The sequence below is a fragment of the Lepisosteus oculatus genome, chromosome 28, assembly GCF_040954835.1.
Source record: "Lepisosteus oculatus isolate fLepOcu1 chromosome 28, fLepOcu1.hap2, whole genome shotgun sequence".
Lineage (NCBI taxonomy): Eukaryota > Metazoa > Chordata > Actinopteri > Semionotiformes > Lepisosteidae > Lepisosteus > Lepisosteus oculatus.
The window spans coordinates 3,430,691-3,449,205 of NC_090723.1; the positions used below are offsets into that span (position 1 = coordinate 3,430,691).

Here is an 18,515-nt window from a genome sequence, read left to right on the forward strand (position 1 = left end):
TTCCTGGTTGCACTGTACAGTACTTTGGTTTCAGTGAAGTTAATGTGCTGCGTCAGTTTTAATTCTGTAATTATACTCCATTGTAATGTGGCTTTTAGTTCAGAAGTTCAGGTTGGATTGTAAATGCCATTATTACTGTAGTGTGGCTCCTCTGCACTAAACAAAGAGAAAACTAGGCAATTTCTCCCAGTGTGGAGCAAGGCTTAGGGTGCTGGAGTGGTAACTGGAAGGCTGCAGGCTCAAATCCCAGGTGAGATACAGCTGTTTAACCCTTGAGCAAGATACTTCCAGTGAATTATTCCAGTAAAATAGTCAGCTGTATTAATGGGACAAACATAAGAGGCCCTGGATACAAGCGTCAGCCAAATCAATCAGAAGGAGAACCTTGTTTTATCATGGGGCAAGAGTGGTCCCCTCTATGGGCCGAGCAGGGTTTGGGCCAGCAGTCCTGTCCCTTTGAATGAGATCTTCTCAACAGTATCTGAAAGGAGAAAAGTACACACTTTTCAATATCTCAATAACCAAAAGCTGTTTGTTGCAGAAGTTAAGCATTCCTGCAGGTACATGTTTATAAAGGTCCTCCTACCTTTGGGAAAGAACAGCCTTGTACTGTGAGACAGGCAGCAGAGGCCTGGAGGGTAGCTTGAAGCATGTGAAACCACAGGCTGTTGAGCGGGCAGCTCGGAGGTGAGCAACATTTTGTATCAAGAGTTTTTGCATTTAGGATAAAGCAGAATTGTCCCATTTAATAAGGGCAAAGTTTTTGGGGGGAGAAGGGGGGTACGAATGGTTTTCCAGTCCCCTTGGTGTCAAAGCCATCACAGTTTTGTGTGAGAGTTTCAGGCTCATTGGCTCTGCTGAAAGCCGGTGTTGGGACTGTCAAAAGGCCTCTGTTTACTGCAGACTGAGGACACACTTTGTTTCAGCTGGGACAATGGGCCGGAGCTCAGCGGCCTGTTTGCTGTGCTCGTTAGTGGTGACGATGTGTGGCTCTCACAAAGGCTTCTCCACTTCCTAAAGCAATCAGCCATGACTCGACTGTCCCCCTTCAGCGCATCACAAATGCTATTTACATATGCAAATTGCCTCCCTCTCTGGGCTTGCCGATCTTTTCTTTGTCGGACCAGTAAATGGTGGCCTTCATGCTGACCTGAGTTTACCTGAACCGACAGTGAATTCCACTTGTGCGGCTCGCAAGGTATTAAAATATATGCAGAAGACTCAGGCAATTAGACCCAAGCAATGCAATGATTACGAGGCTTGTTTGGAACCTGAACAATTCACTCAAAGACCGCAGGAGTCTTTCCTACTATTATTACAGCCTAGTTTTGGTGAGAAGGAAGCCATCTTGTCATTTAAAAATGTTTAATTTCCAGTTCTCATAATGCTCAACATGCGGGTCACAAGAATTCAAGGCAAACAATAGTTCCAGTAGCCTGTCTTGCACACTGATCAATCAAATATAATTGACACATTGTCAGGTGTGCCTTGAAGTTAACATTATTGTTGTTCTTTGCTGCATTCATAATATAGCTCTAACAGGACTCAATGTTATTAATCGGTGCTTGTGATTATAAAAGGAGAAATACTGGGGAGATGTGGTAGAATAACAAATTCTTCGGCCCTTTGCACCTCCCAGAACAGTACATATGCATCATAACTTTTTAATTTAAAAAATGCAAAAAACGAATGACCTATTTGACCCTCCTGTGACATCATGTTTGTGTATAAAACCCACCCTTAAGATCTAAACGCAGAGGAGAGGAGTTTAAAACATTCTGCGTGTGAGTTCCTGACCTCCTCTTCCAAGAAGAGAGAGCATATTGTGAAGTGGTTAAATAATTTAAAAATGAAGGTTAATGAGAACACATTTTAAGGTCACTTGACAGAAAAAACAGGGTTGTTAAGGAGACAATAAAGAATCACTGTGCTTTATAAAGAGTGATTTCCATAAGGAAGTCCAAGCTCTGCTCTCTGAAATGCATAGCCTCCAAGGAGTCTGTAGTAGCGTTGGATTCCCCATTCATTTAACATTTTAGCTTTTTTGTAATGCAACCTTCCCACGCATTTTGTATTGAAAAGGTGACCTGTTTGTTTTTTTTCCACAAGCTCTGCTTCTACTTCTAGTCTGGTCATCATTTGGCTATTCTCAAGGTCATAGCAGTAGCACTTCCTCAGTTCATTGCTATTCCCACTGGCAGCAAATCCGTAATCCGATCAAACCATTTTCACGGCATCCAGATTTGATGCCAGCAACTGATTGAATCGGACAGTTTGCTATAGAAGATGATCAGGGAAAGTAAGAAGGCCAACTCCTGCTAATTGCCGCTGAGTGGCAGGCCTTCACCCATGCTCCAATCAGCTCCATTCTGGGTTTAGTGAGATGGATCTCAGCAGAAAGAACAACGTGACTGATTAACTGTGCAGAAATCTGTGTGTTGCTCATAGAGTGTCTAGGACTCATGGACAACACACTGAATGTTTTTTTTCCCATGGACATCCTTATCCATCTATCCACCTATCCATTTCCCTTACATCTTCTTCCAATTCAGGGTCACGGGGGAAACCGAGCCTATCCCGGTAAGCAGTGTATGCAAGGCAGGTACACCCTGGATGGGACACCAGTCCATCACAGGGCGCATATAGACACAGAAACACTACAGTAGAACCCCAGGTCCACAGCTGAACCCAGGACCTAGCAATGCTAGCCACTGCGCCACAGTGCTGCCTGACATCCTCATCATTTGTTTTAATACCATGTGATAGAATGGCACTATAACAGGTTATTAATGACCTCCAGTGACATTAATAAGTTATTCTTTAGATGCAGTACTGATTCCCTGTCCTGCTCTGTGGTGGTCCAGACTGGACATGAGGGATTTGATCAGGACTCAATTCTGGAAATATAAAGAGATGGTGATGCTCTCTGTTCTTGTGCCTGCAGTACTGCACCAATGAACTCATTAGGAAGAAACTGCTAATTGTATTTGAATATGTGCTGTTTTGCAACTTTTCTAACTCAGGTGATATGGACGTTCTACTTTCTACTTGTCCTCCAACTGAGGGCACTGTTGAGATGGTATATAATTAAGCCCGTTGGCCCCATAAGCAGCCCCTCAATGCAACAGGATTTTTGATTGAAATTAAAAACATGGCAAGATCCTACCTCTTCAACACACCTCAGCCTTCTGAAATGAGATGGAAAAAGCACATTCAGAATTCTGAAAGAAAATGAAAACGTCATTTTTAAGTCACAGTTGCGAGAAAACCCATCTCCACTTCTTCTGAGCTCGTTCAAAAGTGCATGGTTTGATACCGATGCTGTGCAAAAAGAGCTGTGAATTTACATTTCCAGGTTGGGCTTGGAAATCCTTTCCCAGACAGTACCTGCCCTCGTCCTTCACTGTGACATGGCAGTATGTAACCAAGAATCTCCTTAAGCCCTGCTTTTTTATGATGGATTCTGGGCCAGGAGAAGTGTCCTTTAATCTTTGCCTCCCAAACATCTAACTAGAATGTTTCCTAATCCTTTTAATCTTTCTCTGAAGCCAACGTTTCCTCCCTGGGACGCTTTCGCAAAGGCGAGGAGGAAAAAAAAGGAACAGACTATGTTTCTTGGCCATGGTGCTTCTTGACGCATCGTGGGAGAGCACTTTAATACCATTGGCATCCCATTTGGGAATTAAAGCAGTAATTATGATTCCTCAAACATCAGCTCTGCATGATCTGTCAGGCCTGTACCCAGTCAGCCATAATCAACACAAATAAGCACGTTATTAGCCTGAAGAGGGAAATCAACTACTATTGTCTCAAAACTCAGGTGAAGATGCTGCTTGCAACTTTGGGTAAACCTGAAAAAAGAGCCTGCCTTTCTTCTTAAGACCCCAATAAATTATTTTTTACTTAGGGCAGTGTCTCCAAAATATTTGCATCCTCAGTGTAAGCCTTTTCCACTCATGACCTTTAAAGATTCAGGATATCCCGGGACTTGGGTGGGCATTTTAGGAGCCTCACAATGAGGTGCAATTATAAAGCCTTTAGTTTTGATTGTAACTGAAAAGACGGGTGAAAACAACAAAAAGTCATATAACCTCCCAAGATTCCTTCACAACTGCTACAGAAGATTTAAAGCAGTTTATCTCAATGCTTCCAGAATGGTTTTCTAGCTTTAACAAAATAAATCAAAATGTTTAACAGCTTAAAATCATTACTGCAACATTGCTTATTTGTGCCAGAGGGATTTGTTTTTTGAACATTGCGATCCTGCCAATGAAGGCATTCTAGAATTAATGATTTTTACCCCAAAATCAGTCAGTGAACAAGATTAAAACCAGCAAATTTGGGCACACTTGTACTTTACATGCTGGGACCCAAGAGAGAAGGAATATGCAGCTGTTTTTTTCACATCCCTCTTAAGAAATGGAGGCATGTCTACAAAATCCATGTACCACCCATCAATTCAGTCCTTCCAGCTCTCAATTTATGAAACTACTTTTCTATCAGATAGTGCCAAACACCATAGAACAGATTAAAATAACATACAGGAATCTAACATCCGAAGTTTCAGATAATGAGAACACTTAATGCAATCTACGAATTCAAAAGTATCCGATTAAAATGTATTATTTGGGGCGTGTTGAACAGGTGATAGATTAAGTAGACCCATAAAAACTGGTTTGTGGTCACCCAGACTGTAAAAGGAAATGTTACCTTAACACAGTGAAATGTCTGGGCAGCAGCTGCAGATTAAGACAGCAAATATCTGCAGGGCAAGGCGCGCTTGTCTGCTGGAGACATGCTGGGGGAGTGGGTCCTGTTGTGTCTGTGAGAAGGAAAACAAACTGTGGACTGGGGGCTGCTGGCTCTCCAGCCCCTCTCCTTCTTGACATGGGGTTCATTGCCCAGGGGGAAATCCTTTCTTTGGAGGAGAAGTGTATATATCTCCATGCATGTCATCGAGAGAAAATGACCTTTGATGCTTGTTTTTTTGGTGCAGTGAAGCTTTGGCTGGAATTCTGCCATGCAGAGAGCACTGCATTCAATTAAAGCTTTGCCTCCTTATAAAAATGGCTTCTGCTCGGCCAGTCCGAAGCTTCAGCCAGTTCCCACTGACCGAAGTCAAATTGGAAAGAGTCTTCTGTGTGCCACGGCCCTCTCTATTCTGTGTTTTAACTTAAAGGGTCTTGTTAGTCAAAGAATTGCTCCCATTAACTTGGCATTAAACAATAAAAAGGTCAACTTTGAGTTGGAGAAGGGGTTTTCACTCCTTCTTCATACTCCGACTGCAACATCTTTACCAATGTTTGATTTCCAAAAATAAGGGGATGTGGATCCGTACTACGACCCACACTCAGGCAGGGTATCGACAGATGGCAGCTGACAGTGTTCTCTTCTCTCCTGCATCCAGTAGCATTCCACAGCCCCCCAGTCAAGATTAAAAAGGAGCCCCAGAGTCCTGGATCAGATCCCAGCCAGTCCTGCAGTCACAAGCAGGCTTTCACCTATTCCAATGGAGAGCAGTGCCTTTACGCCAGGTAAGCATCCCTATGAGCACCCTGATGTCCCTAATACTCCGTATTATGCAACCAATCATGGAACATCTGTTAAACCTGTATTCATATTGAGTTTGAAATGCTGACATGACGTGAAGATATATTGTCTTTTTTACTGTAAAAGTACTTGAGCCTTTTTACCACCAGCAGTGTTTCTGAAAGATATCTGGATATGAGATAACTCCACAATCTGACAGAGTGAAGCTAGAAGTTTATTTCCATGTGCAGCTTGTGTTGTGTGAAAAAAACTGTGTCGAGGTAGGTTTCTCTTGCTCTGTTGAGGAGATGGCCATTTCCAGCCATCAAATGCCTTGGGGCTCTTCAGGTTTTTGTTCCGCCCTTGATCTTAATAACTTAATATATCTAAATGAGTAAATAAAATGTTTTGGGGCTTTAAATTAATCGCTACACTGCTTAGTTGAACAGTTGTCCATCTGTGTCCTGTTGGGTCTTTTGTGCAATCCATTCTGTTTCCCAAACACCTTTCTGGGACAACGGCAGGTGGGGAACCAATTGAGTGCTACAGAAGCCCATTAACCAGTGCTGGCTGGGTTTGGGTCAAAGCATAGCCTTGTCTCCACGTTCAACGATTCTTATTGTAACACTAGATCGGTAGAGTAGCAATCGGCAGCTTAAGCAGAGACGATGATGAGACGTCATGGACCACCGTCTCTTGTATACACACTATTTGTTCTGAAAGAAAGGAAAACTCAGTGTCGTCCACAGTCAATAGCTATGTGTTGTGCGTCTCTTCCCAGTGCCTGTGAGCAGAAGAGAGCAGCAGGGCTCAAGAGCTCCAATCCTGGGACTCCCATGTCTCCTATGCATCATTACTCCCCCAAACCAACCATCACCCCTCGGCCCGATACAGGATACATGAACCCCACCACCACTGCCCAGCCAGTTCCTGGCCATGGCTACTCAATGGATCACAGGTAACGGAACTCAGCTAAAGCCCTGAAGTCAAAGAGAGTTGCAGTAGTCCTTGTGGGGTCTTTTGACACCCTTCTTGAGACACTGCTTTCCAGCAATGAGGTCTGTTTTTTTTTGCAAAGGGTAGAAGTCTTTTATCAGACCATGCATTCAAGGACCACTGGATTAACAATGGTGAAAAGCTCTAGCGCATTCTCAGTTTCATAATTGGGCTTCCACAGCTCTTTAGCTATTGTGGAAATAAATCAGTGTGTTATTTTGTTGTTCTCTTTTCCAATGTAGTGTGTCTTCATTTTAAAATTGAACACAGCTGTGATACAGTGGATGTAGATGAATGCATGATAGCTACACTAGTCAGATGGTGAACATCTAGTGTTCTTCTCATCACTCATGAATTCTGAAGTGCCATTGAATGCGTGGCGTTTTTCCAATCAAAGACAGATACGCATGGTCTAATTAAGGAATTGGGGAACCCTCCAGATCAAACATCCTTTCACTAACATGGTGACCTTTGTCTTTCTGAGTAGCTCCAGATACACGCAGCCTTCCGCAGAGATGTGCCACCCTTATCCCCCACCTGCCCAAGCCATGCAGCGCCAGCATCCTGCCCCAGGCGGGGGGTACCAGCGCCAGCTCTCTGATCCCTGTCTGCCCTACATGCAGCAGAGCTTCAAGCAGGAATACCACGACCCCATGTATGACCGCGCGGGGCACGTGGCTGGGGGTGCCCCTCAGAGATACCCACCCGCTCACATGCTGATCAAGCAGGAGCCTACCGACTACACCTACGAGCCTGGTGAGTCCGACAGAGCGGCGCTGTGCCCCACAGGATACTGCAGTGGTCCATCGCCCGTGTGGCCTCAGTGGGACCAAAGTGTGACTGAACATGCTAAACAGAACATAGTCATCTTCTGAAACACAGAAGACCATGAGAAAGAAGGGATATGGTATAAGAATAAGAAAGGTGCAAGGAGAAGCCTGTTTTGTAGTTAGTAGCTATTTGATCCAAAGATCAACATGGCTGGGTAGCTTGTCCCATACCTCCACAATCCAATGTACTGGTATCTCTCATAGCTGTACCTAATTCCTAATACAAGAAATTGTATATGGCCAATAAAGTCATGTTATCTAATTACTAATAATTATGATACATAATGTTTAGCATAGAACGTGGCCTTAAATAATTTTAGGAAGACACAGGCATCAGACTCTTGAAGTGCTGAGTAATTATTAAGTAAATTCAATACAGATCTTTATAGACTAGTGTCAATTAAAGCAAGATAGGAAAAGCTCTAAAACTTAAAAGTTATACTGAACTTAACTTAAAATGAAAGCATTGTAGTTTTACATTTGACATGAGACACAGAAAATTACCTTAATGTTCTGGAGTAAAAAAAAAACAGTTTGATTAATGTTCTGTTATGACTTTTACTGCCAACACTTACCAAAGGCATTTTCCCTGAGCTCTGCAACTTGAGCACAAGACTGAATGTTGCTCTGATTCAGGTGGCTTGCACAAGAGCAAGGGAAACACACAGGGATTTCAATCTAGCACTTGTGAGTTCTGGAGAACCTGTTGTCTTGGTTGCACTTTGATATTGTCTGGAGCTGGGTGAAGCTATCAGCTGTTCACATCCCACAACTGAAAATGTCCGCATGTCTGCAGGGAGGTAGACACTGTCACTATGTGAATCAAATCTTATGTGTTTAGTCTGACTTGTAGTTGTGCACATAGATTTCAAACAGAAATCACGTTGTGCAATTCCTGTCTGAAGAGGAGTACATAAGTCCAAGTTTCATCTGGATTAGTTTGGTTATTGAGGTTATTGGTTATTTGGTTATTGAAATAACTCAGTAGCAGAAACCCAACACTAGATGAATTGAGGTTCTTATAGGGCAAGGCCATTCAAATGAAAAGCCAGAGAGAAGTACTCCACATTGTTCATTAGCTTGGACAAATATGTACCCCTATGAAGATTTTTTTCTAGGTCTAACAAGTTGGGTAACACAGATCTTTAAATACATCCACAACAGAATAGGTATAGCAAAGGCCAACTAGAATAATTACAGGCTTCTTTTCACACAAAACAAAACCAGAATCCAACACATTTAAAAATAGTAGGTTGTAGAGTGAGACTCAGCCCTGCGGGGTGTTCCTCTGATGATACACATGCTATGTTATTACCCACTGACCTGACAGAAGCCAGACCCAGTGTCACAACATTCTATCCAACACTCAATGTAGCTCAGTCATTTCTTGCCTTTTGCTGTGGTGATTGTAAGAGCTGTGGAGTCACTGAAAATCCTCATTTTAGAAATGCTGATGGAGTTGAAAGAACCATCAAGCCATTGAAAGTGACCTCCTGTAGCTTTGTGAATGACAAAACTAGTTTTGGTCAATAGTAAGAGTGATTCAGCAAAAGCTAAAAGCGTCACCATCCATTCAGCAGGGTGTAGTACAACAGCAGTAAAGTAAGAGACCCTGCAGGTATGAAAGGATTTTTTAATCTTTTTTTTCTAAATTTACTATAGTTCTTAAAGTGTCAATAAAGAATAAGACAGTCAAAGCAGCTGCTGGTCAGTACAGTAGCTCTTGGTAGTCTGTGCACTGTGCCTCTCAGCCTGCAAGGCAAACAGGTAGGGTTTACAGGTTTAATGCCTGTGCTTTCATTTTCCAGTCTCTCCTCAGAGACGAATGCGCTTTGAAACAGGAATCCCAGGGACCATCTCCCTCATCACTGAGATTTCTTTCGACCCCTTCTCCCCCAAGCAAACCCTCACCCCCTACTCCCTCACTCTTTCAACGCCCTGACACTTGGCGGACGTCTTGCCTTATTTTTTTTGCACAATGCATCTCTCCGTCTCCCTCCCTCTCCTGAAAGAAGGCAGAAGAATTTCATTGAGAAAATGGAGGGCACAGGAAAGACTAGACGTCCCACAGGACTCCTCCTGGGTGTCCGATTTCACCAGCAGCTTCCTTTCTGCAGGCAGATGAAATCATAATGGAAAAATGAGCGTTGCCCGCAGTAATCTGAGACCTAGACTTACAGCACAAAAACAGGAAAAAAAAGTTGCCTGTAGCAAGCCTTGTGCAGAGACAGGCTGGACGGATAGTACAGGAGATACTAACACAGCATTGCATATGTACAGAAGAAGACAGTGTTCAGTATATTCATTTGGCATTTGAAAACAGTCTCAAATAGCTAAGTCGTGGCACTAATTTCATTACTTTTCAACCTTTATCTGAGACATGTTTTTAATATTTTAAAACAACAGGAAACAAAGACAAGAAACGGATTATGCAGCCAAAGAGACAACGCTGTTTGTTGCCTGACAAGGGACATTTTCTGCTTAAGGGTGCTTTTTTCATTCTGCACAAAATTTCTTCCTTTTCTGTTCCCTTTTCTATTTGTTCTTTTCGAAATCTTGAGTTTTATTTACAGGGTCATTTTGAGATCTCTTTTTTTGAACTATTAAGCAACAAAACAGAGGAATTAAGAATATAACAAATGCTATTGGCTTCAATACTCATTTTTTTATTGTCTCTTGGTATGCTTCAACACAGTTTATATAAAGTATTCATATCACAATATTTATGATCCTTTTGGTCACAATCCAATAGGATATAATACTAATTCCCCTTTTATTCCTAGTTAAAGAAAATAGCCCGTCAGAATTATTATTAATAGGAACCCAGAATGGGAATATGATACCATGCCTGCAAAATTAAAATGTCACATTCCTCAGTGACGTATAATCATAGTTTTGCCACCAGATCTCCTGAGATGAGTCAGAGTCATCCAGAAAGATGGGTCCTTCTACTCAAGCATAACTCCATTAGCAAAGAGTCAGAATGACTCGACTCCACTGCTTAGCAGTATATAAATTTCGCCACTGTATTTGTTACAGCACCGCATCTACAAGAGTTGGAAAAAAGAAGATAGTTTGATGAAGCAAGAGTATGACAAAAAACATTTACTATTCAGCATGGTAACGAAGATAATCCAAGGGCCCATTTGTTTGGACTCTTCTTTTCCAGCGTGCTGAATTGTATATAACGCAAAAATAGTTAAATATTTTAAGAAAAAACAGAAAGTCGGTGTACATTCAAGGTGTCTGAAAAAATACAAAAAGATAAGAATATTCTTTTGCAAAATTGTTGGATATTCTTTAGTCCCAACAAGGATCTGATCAGATAACATCAGCAAATAACTTGTTACAAGCTCTAATTTACAGAATAACAAGTAAAACTCACAAGATGAAAGAGGTTACACCAATGGAAATGGAAAAATAAGGATCTTCTTTTATTTCAATTTTTATTTTCAATTATTTCAATAACCAAAATGCCAGTACAATCATATGTGGTTGAGGTTCATGCATTCTAAATTTCACTGTGCTGTGCACAACAGTCACAGGTCATTGCTTGCATTTATTTCCACAGATGTGCCTGGCTGCCCATCCATGTACCTCCACAATGAGGGCTATGGAAAACCCTTGCACAATGCCGACGGTAAGCACTACACTGTACGCTCTGGGCTTCCAGCCCTCACATCATGGCAAACTCCGACACTTCAGACAGCAGTCTGAGCACCCCTGACATCACAAATGGGAAGCATGGTATGTGCACGAGCCAGGGCTCTGTCCCAACATGTTCCTTATACTTCTTGGGTGCCAGGCCACTGGGTAGGTCCATGGGTGCCAGGCCAAGCATTGACCAATCAAGTAGGTATTAAAAGAACCTGCTCCTTAAGGCGAATTTAGCTTTTAATCCTAAACGATGTATCAATTTCTTATTTTAACATATCACCTGTTAAATTGATCACAATACCTGAGTGGGTCTCTGCAGTAGCAGGGGTGGTGATTCCAGTGTCAGATCACATTAACAAGCCCAGTCACAGCACTGGTGCAATGTCTTTTTTCACAAGGCAGTTAGCCAGGAATCAAAAACCTTATTAAATGTAGCACCCTACACATTCAGGAGTTTTTTTTGTGATCAATGTTGCCAAACACAGGTTCATATAGTTTGGGGTAGCAATGTTGCGTGGGCAAAAACACCAGTCAAAATTTACTTTTAGGTTTCGCACTTATTAAGATTCCGTACAGCTTTTACACAGGGTAGTGAGAAAGCTTCTGGAAATTTTTAGAAAACATTTTTTCCCCATAACCAAATTTCCTCCAGCTGCTTCATGCACTTCTGCAGCAGTTTGTATTTGGTTCCAATCTACTCTGCTCAATTGCAACACTGACCCAGGCCTGGCTACATCCTGAACTGCAGCCAGGCATTTAACATTGACCTACAGTAATTGATTAGTTTAGCTCTGCACAAGGAGCAAGATAGGAAGATTGCCAATTAAAGTGCACAGTTAATCTGAGAATAGGTGAGCAGAACTAATTTGCGAAGTGATATTTAAAGGCAGCCTGATGACCACTACAGCAAGAAACCAGTTAATCAAAGATGGAAACTTATTCTACTCACTCTGCCCTGTATTCAACCTCCATGTATACCTGGTGGTTTCATCTGGAAAGGGAATCTAATGTTTTTTTAAAGGCTGTATTTACAGAGCACAAACTAGGAAAATGAAGACAGGATGGTTTCAGGACCTTTAGTGATTCCCCCCTGGACAGCAACATTGGATACCAGATAGCTTCATGTGGTTGGCCCTCCACACATTCGGGTCACAGTGGGCTCAGAGCACAGGAGATTGCACTCTCCTCGCCGATGGGAGTGTGTTCTCCATTGTCCCCTTTGAAGCTGTACAAAACTTTCATGCTCCATAGTGGACAGTTTAAACAACACAACAGTTTAAGAAACCCATCGGCCTCTCTAAGCATTCTGTATTGCAACGAGGGGTTTGATGAAAAAAGCACAGGTTCTGTTAAAAACCAAACAAAACTGCAAAAGCAGTTGCATTTGACAAGCCCCAGCGGCCTATGGGTTATACTGATCCCCCACAGCAATGAGTCTAAATGGCGGAGATACCTGGTGAAGCTCACAGCTGAGCCACAGCAACGTTGGGGCAAGAGTGGGAGGAGATCGGGTCCAGTGCCTGGACTCCCTCAGGACCTGCTGTCTCTGACTAACAAGCCCAGAGTGTCTTTATTTCCTCTGGCAGTGGCACAAACGCCTGGCGTTTTTTTTTTTTCTTCGAGCTGTTCTCATTCCAGTGTAAATGTAACTGCTGGAAAAAAAAAGTTTTGTTTTTTCTGGAGAAAAATCTACAATAATCAGCTCTAGCTCATGTCTATACTTTAACTTCTGATTCTGTTTCTCCCCATCTGGGGCGTATTTCTCATTCGCTGAAAACTCCATTTGCTTTTAACAGAGTCCAAAGTCCACACAGTGAAGGGGCAGATGGCAGAGCCCTTGACATTTCTGTATCAATTTAATGTTAGAATAATAAAAGTACAAGAACAGATTATTGTTCATTAAAAATATATACAGATCTTTCATCAAATGTTCCTCTTTCAGTGGACTGGTGTCCTGTCCAAGGGGTTGTCCTGGCTCGTCCCCTGTTATACTGGGATAGGTTTGGGGTTGCAGCAATCCCAGCCAAGAAAAAGTGACTCCTGTTGATGGATGGATCTTCTGCTTTCATCCTTAAAATCAAAATAAAAGCACAGCCAGAACTCTCAATAATAGTGGATACTATTCCATTAATCTTTCAGTACACCACTCCATATCAATATATATTCATGTATCCATATGGGGATACTGTTGTAACCGAGCTGTTCATTCGAAGAATTCTTCCCATTTAACCAATTTGTGATCATATGAGCAAAGTTTTCATTTGAGAGGCAGCTGGGTTTTTTTGCTCGCATGCAAGTAGGTTATTCACCAGTTCCATCTCATCCATTTTTGTCCCCGAAGGATACCAAAAACCTGTTTGGAACATGCTGCTTGGTATCTTGTTTCACCTTGTTTCACACACCCACAAGAAAAGTCTCCTTTATTGAGTCTTAAATACACATTCTCACACTTTCCACTACTGTCCTCAGTCGTCTGTTTTTTAATGGGCCCACAAGGTTGATTTTCTCATCACCTTTCATACTTTCAGGGATTTGCATCAAATGTCCTTCCTAGTCTCCTCAAGTGCAAGACTGATGAGATTTAATTCCTTCATCATCACGCAAAACAATGTTGCTACTGTTCTTTAATCCTGTTCTAGAACAGCAATGATTATTTGTAACAGGCACCAGGTCTGTACACAGTATTCTAAATAAGGTCTTCCCACTCTGATGTATACATTTTCACAGAAACTCCCTTTATTTACATTGTATGGTGTTCACAATATATCCCAACATCTTCCTGGCCTTTTTGGGAATGCACTTTAAAATGTTTAATTCCACCTCTCTAATCATTTTAAACCGTATGCCAGTGTTCGAAATGTGCATGAAGCAACTAAACACAGCTTTCACTGGCACTCAGTGCATCTGAGCCTGACACTCTCTATCCTGAATTCCAGGTTATTCTTTTGAGAATGATTCCCGCGTTGTCCCAGAGAAGTTTGAAGGTGAGTTGTGCTTGCATGCCTGTCCTCTGTCAACCCTAAATACAGTGAGGTGTGTCGTCAAGCAGCAGGAACATCGTGTTTCGAGTTCTCCGTGATCTGTTTGCATACTGGAGCTTATGATCACATCAAACATGATGAAAGCAGGAAGCAGATTTCATTGCACAGTACTTTATCGTAGGAACAAAGCAGTATATGATTCATAGTGTATGAAGGAATGAGTAAAGGTTTATTCCATGCTGAAAAGAAAAGAGAGAAAAGAGATGAAGGCACCACAGCTGAAACATTGTGTCTCTTTTCTTTTCAGCAAGAAATAAACCTTTACTTCTGCCTTTGGAGCCTTTGCATGCTGATGCAGCTACCTACTCGAACTTCATAGTGTATGAAGCTCTTTACACTGGTATTACCTTATGATATCTGTGTCCACAGGGTCCTATATTTCTTCTGGACTTGGGCCAGTACACTTAGAGATGGCACCAAACAGGCCATTACACAAGGCAAACTATACAGATCAATGAAGCATCTGACCAGATCAATACATTAGCACTTCCTAGCAGAACATATGTTTAAAAAAATAAACTCAAATGGCTATATTTGTATATAGTAGAAAAATGATAGAGACTCCCAAGATGCTTACAGAACCAATATCAACTTTTTTAAAAGTAAAATATAATAAATCTGGGAATTCAACAGAGGTATCAAAAAGCAACTTTGGATTTTGAAAGGGAAATACAATAATTAAATTGCATCCTTGAATACAGTTCTTTTGCAGATATTGTCGTTTCTGTTTGACGAGCTGAAAAATCAGACGACACTTTGGAGTAAAAGGGTTAGGGAGTTTCTGCTGGTGTTCTGCCGGCTTTGTGTTCGACGATAATTTCCATTGATTTAACATGTTATGTAAAGTGGAGCTGCGGTTAATTATTATTCCCACTGCCCACGCTGATGGCTTTTTCCTGCTCACACAATAACTGATCCGCCGAAACGGCTGGAAACTCAAGACGATTTACTGCTCTAGTTGGAAACTATAATTGACCACAGTCCCGCTGTAAAAGCACCGCGAGCATTTAAAACATTTCGGTTGCAGAGCAGACCTCAAACACAGCCATCTAAAAGACGTTTGACCACTGGAAATATTCTGAGCTCCCAGTTCTTCTCTTCTATTCTGGGGTCACTAACGCCTGCACCCCGCACTCTCTCCCCAGGAGAAGTAAAACAGGAGGCAGGGACCGTGTTCCGTGAGGGCGCCCCCTATCAGCGCCGTGGCTCCCTGCAGCTGTGGCAGTTTCTTGTGGCTCTCCTGGACGACCCGGGCAATGCTCATTTCATCGCCTGGACTGGCCGTGGCATGGAGTTCAAGCTCATCGAACCCGAAGAGGTCAGTCCATCTGCCCAGATCCCCGAGTGCCCGCCCCCCCCCCTCTGTCTTGTGCACAACGTCTTGCTGCTCCTCCGTCTGTCCTCCTCACAAGAACTAGAATTCTCGTCAGGGAAGACTTCGTTTTCCAAATGCTGGCGCAGCTGTAGCTGTTCAAGTGCTTTGTGACCCACAGTTCTGATGACTGATAGAGCACAAAATGTGTCCCATATGTGTCTCAGTCTGACTCAATTGAGAAGATTAAAACCATTGAGTGGCATTTGTTTTCTCTATGGGAAGAGTGCATACATACTGAGTACACAGCTTCCCCTGTTTGGATTTGCTGGAAGCTTCATTAAAGAAGTTGCACAGTATATGTCCACATCACCAATCCAACACGTTTTGGGGTTTCAGCCTAGACTGACTAGCTGTAGTCTTCCTAAGGAAATCACCTGTGGCTGCTCACAGTCTGAGGGTCAGTCTCAAGAAGAGGGAACCAAGGAGTGATGACAGCTATGGAGAATGTATGTGCCTCTCAGGACTGAAGCTGGTGATTGTACAGGACAGGGCAATTTAGATATTCATCCATTCATTTTCTAAGCACTACATTCGATACAGCGTTGCAGGGGAGCCAGAGCCTATCCCAGCAAGCGACAGGTGCAAGGCCGGGCACTCACTTCACAGGAAGCCAGTCCACCCCAGGGCACACACAGACAGCGACACGCACACATCCAGACCAGTGTGCCTTAGGATTGTGGGAGGAAACCAAAACACCCCGCTGAAACTCACGAGAACATGGGGAGAACATACAAACTCCACACAGACAGCACCCCAGGACCTGAACCCAGGGCACACTGACCCACTGTGGTGCCTCAAGTTAGATTAATTAGATCTCTCTGAACTATAGCTGGCCAAAGCAATGTACTTTATACAATTTTCACCACATCTTAACAAAATACATAAATATCTACACTCGGGCTGTTTTGGTTCCAGCTGAATTCTCTTTAATTGCCTTTTTACAGTGGAACACCTCTAGACAATCTATAGTGCTCATTAATATAATATCATTAATAATAAGTATTATTATTATTACAGCATACTTTATCCCTGCCCAGTGGTTTTCATAATTAAACAGATGATATACTTTATTTTCCTGTTTTCCAAAGACTCTCCAATGCACAGAAAAAAGCATTTGAAAGATTGATTCAGCTGCACCTGGAATGGACTGGAGGTTTTATCAGGCTGTATCTGAGCTCTTTAATCTCCCCCAGGCAGCGCTAACAGCCTCAGTGATCTGCCATCGGCGTGCAGGGATTCCATTAGTGCCCATACATTATTTACAGCCTTGTTTACAGTGCTGGGCCTCGCCGCACCCCTCACGAGAGAGACGCTGAGAGCAGGGCTGATTCCCCGTGTGGAATCTCACGGGGCTACACCGTCGCAATCCTACTCCATCGCCCCCGCCCGGCTATCACCAACCCCCCCAACAGGCCCCCTGCCATCTTAAAAACATCTTTTGCTCTCAGACACAGATCTTAACTTCAGCCCTGTGCAGATCTAATCAGGAGCTGTGCCGACTTCTGACTGGATTCAAAACTGGCATTTGGTTTCCTGATAATCCAGAGAAGGGTTTAATCAACGTGTTGCTTTCTGTATAAACATGTCTGCTGGGGTCAATATTGCAGCAGGCGAAAATGTTTTCTATCCTTGCTAATAGTTCAGTATGACTCAAAAACGACATACACAGACTGTCTGACTTCCTACTGCAGCAGTGACCCCTGCCTTCTGTTACAGTTCAAATAGAGTCTAAACCCATAATTACTGCCTTAATGATATTTTACATATGGGGTACATCCAGCTTCTTCAGATATTTCAATATACAGGATGTGGGATTTTAGTGGCATTTAGTGGTGAACAGTTACATAAGGAAGGGTGAAATAGCTTGTTTTGACCTGTCATAGTTTGATGGATGCTGGAAAAGACAATTTGGTAGGGAAGGAGATTTTTTAAAGAATCAACGAGGTCCTCTAGTGGAGATGCTTTGTATTTAAGTTTTGGAAAAAGAATGAGCTATCTGGGGTGGCACAGTGGTGAGCATTGCTACCTCGCAAGCTGGGGCCCTGGGTTCAATTCTGGACCTGGGATGCCATCTGCACTGACTTTGTATGTTCTCCCTGTGTTCACATGGGTTTCCTCTGGGTGCTCCAGTTTCCTGCAAAAGTCTAAAAACATATAGGTAGGTTACTTGGTTTCTGGACCCGATGTGAGTGTGTCCGTGTCTGGTTTTCCTGTGATGGACTGGCGTCCAGAATAAATTGCTGTCTCCCCTGGGACCCTGAATTATAAGACAAGTAGACAACAGTGGCTTGTACACAAAAGAAAATACAAAATCGTGCTCCTCCCTTTTGCAAAAACTCAATTCTATGGTGATCTTTAACTGAAATCATAGCTATTTTCAGTTCTCCCTGTTTAACATGTTTAACAGTTACTCAATTTCTGTATTTTTCACATGCAAAATCTTTATTGATTTATAGAGGTGCAAATATTATGACAAAGAACACCTGACAAGTTAATTAGCTATGACTGATAAACAATAGATGCTTTATATATGATGTATTGTCCAGAAATGATGATAACTTCCTAGATTGTAGAAAAGAGTACAGTGGGTTAAAAATTACAAAATTGAAAGGACAAGAACAGCACCATGCAACAAACCTTTTTTAAAAAAATGATGTCCAGTGCCTAGACTGTTATACATTGGATCCGGTTCTGTTCAGGTCAAGTTCAAGGCTGTGCAGTGTGCAGAGATTGAAAGGAGCTCTTCATGACCCAGGGCTAGACAGCATGGCACATGGAGCAGGGGCTGGCTTCTCCGTATGTCTAACCTCCTGCCTGTGTCTCGCTGTCTGTGTCAGGTGGCCAGGCTGTGGGGGATGCAGAAGAACCGTCCAGCCATGAACTATGACAAGCTGAGCCGCTCTCTTCGCTACTACTATGAGAAGGGCATCATGCAGAAGGTACAGTAACATGTGCCAAACAAAACCCTCCCTTTCCTGGTCAGCCTGCCTTCTTATAGTACCCAGAGAAACCTCAGAGGCACAGTAAAGCCAGGGGCTTACTTTGTTTTTACCATCTTATACTGCTGGCATCAGCTGCACAAAACAC

The 18,515-nt window shown here is 42.6% G+C and overlaps 1 protein-coding gene across 2 annotated transcripts in view; it reads left to right on the top strand.

The window, feature by feature from the left end:
- Positions 1 to 18,515, top strand: part of etv4 (ETS variant transcription factor 4) — a 43,556-nt gene that overhangs the window by 22,076 nt on the left and 2,965 nt on the right. Inside the window, exons 6-12 of one of the 2 annotated variants that reach the window (XM_015361988.2) lie at positions 5,408 to 5,534; positions 6,311 to 6,487; positions 7,013 to 7,281; positions 10,927 to 10,995; positions 13,949 to 13,996; positions 15,199 to 15,371; positions 18,266 to 18,367. In XM_015361988.2, the coding sequence (XP_015217474.1) occupies positions 5,408 to 5,534; positions 6,311 to 6,487; positions 7,013 to 7,281; positions 10,927 to 10,995; positions 13,949 to 13,996; positions 15,199 to 15,371; positions 18,266 to 18,367 (965 nt within the window). The remainder of the gene's footprint in view (positions 1 to 5,407; positions 5,535 to 6,310; positions 6,488 to 7,012; positions 7,282 to 10,926; positions 10,996 to 13,948; positions 13,997 to 15,198; positions 15,372 to 18,265; positions 18,368 to 18,515) is intronic. The other variant, XM_015361989.2, reaches the window with a different exon arrangement.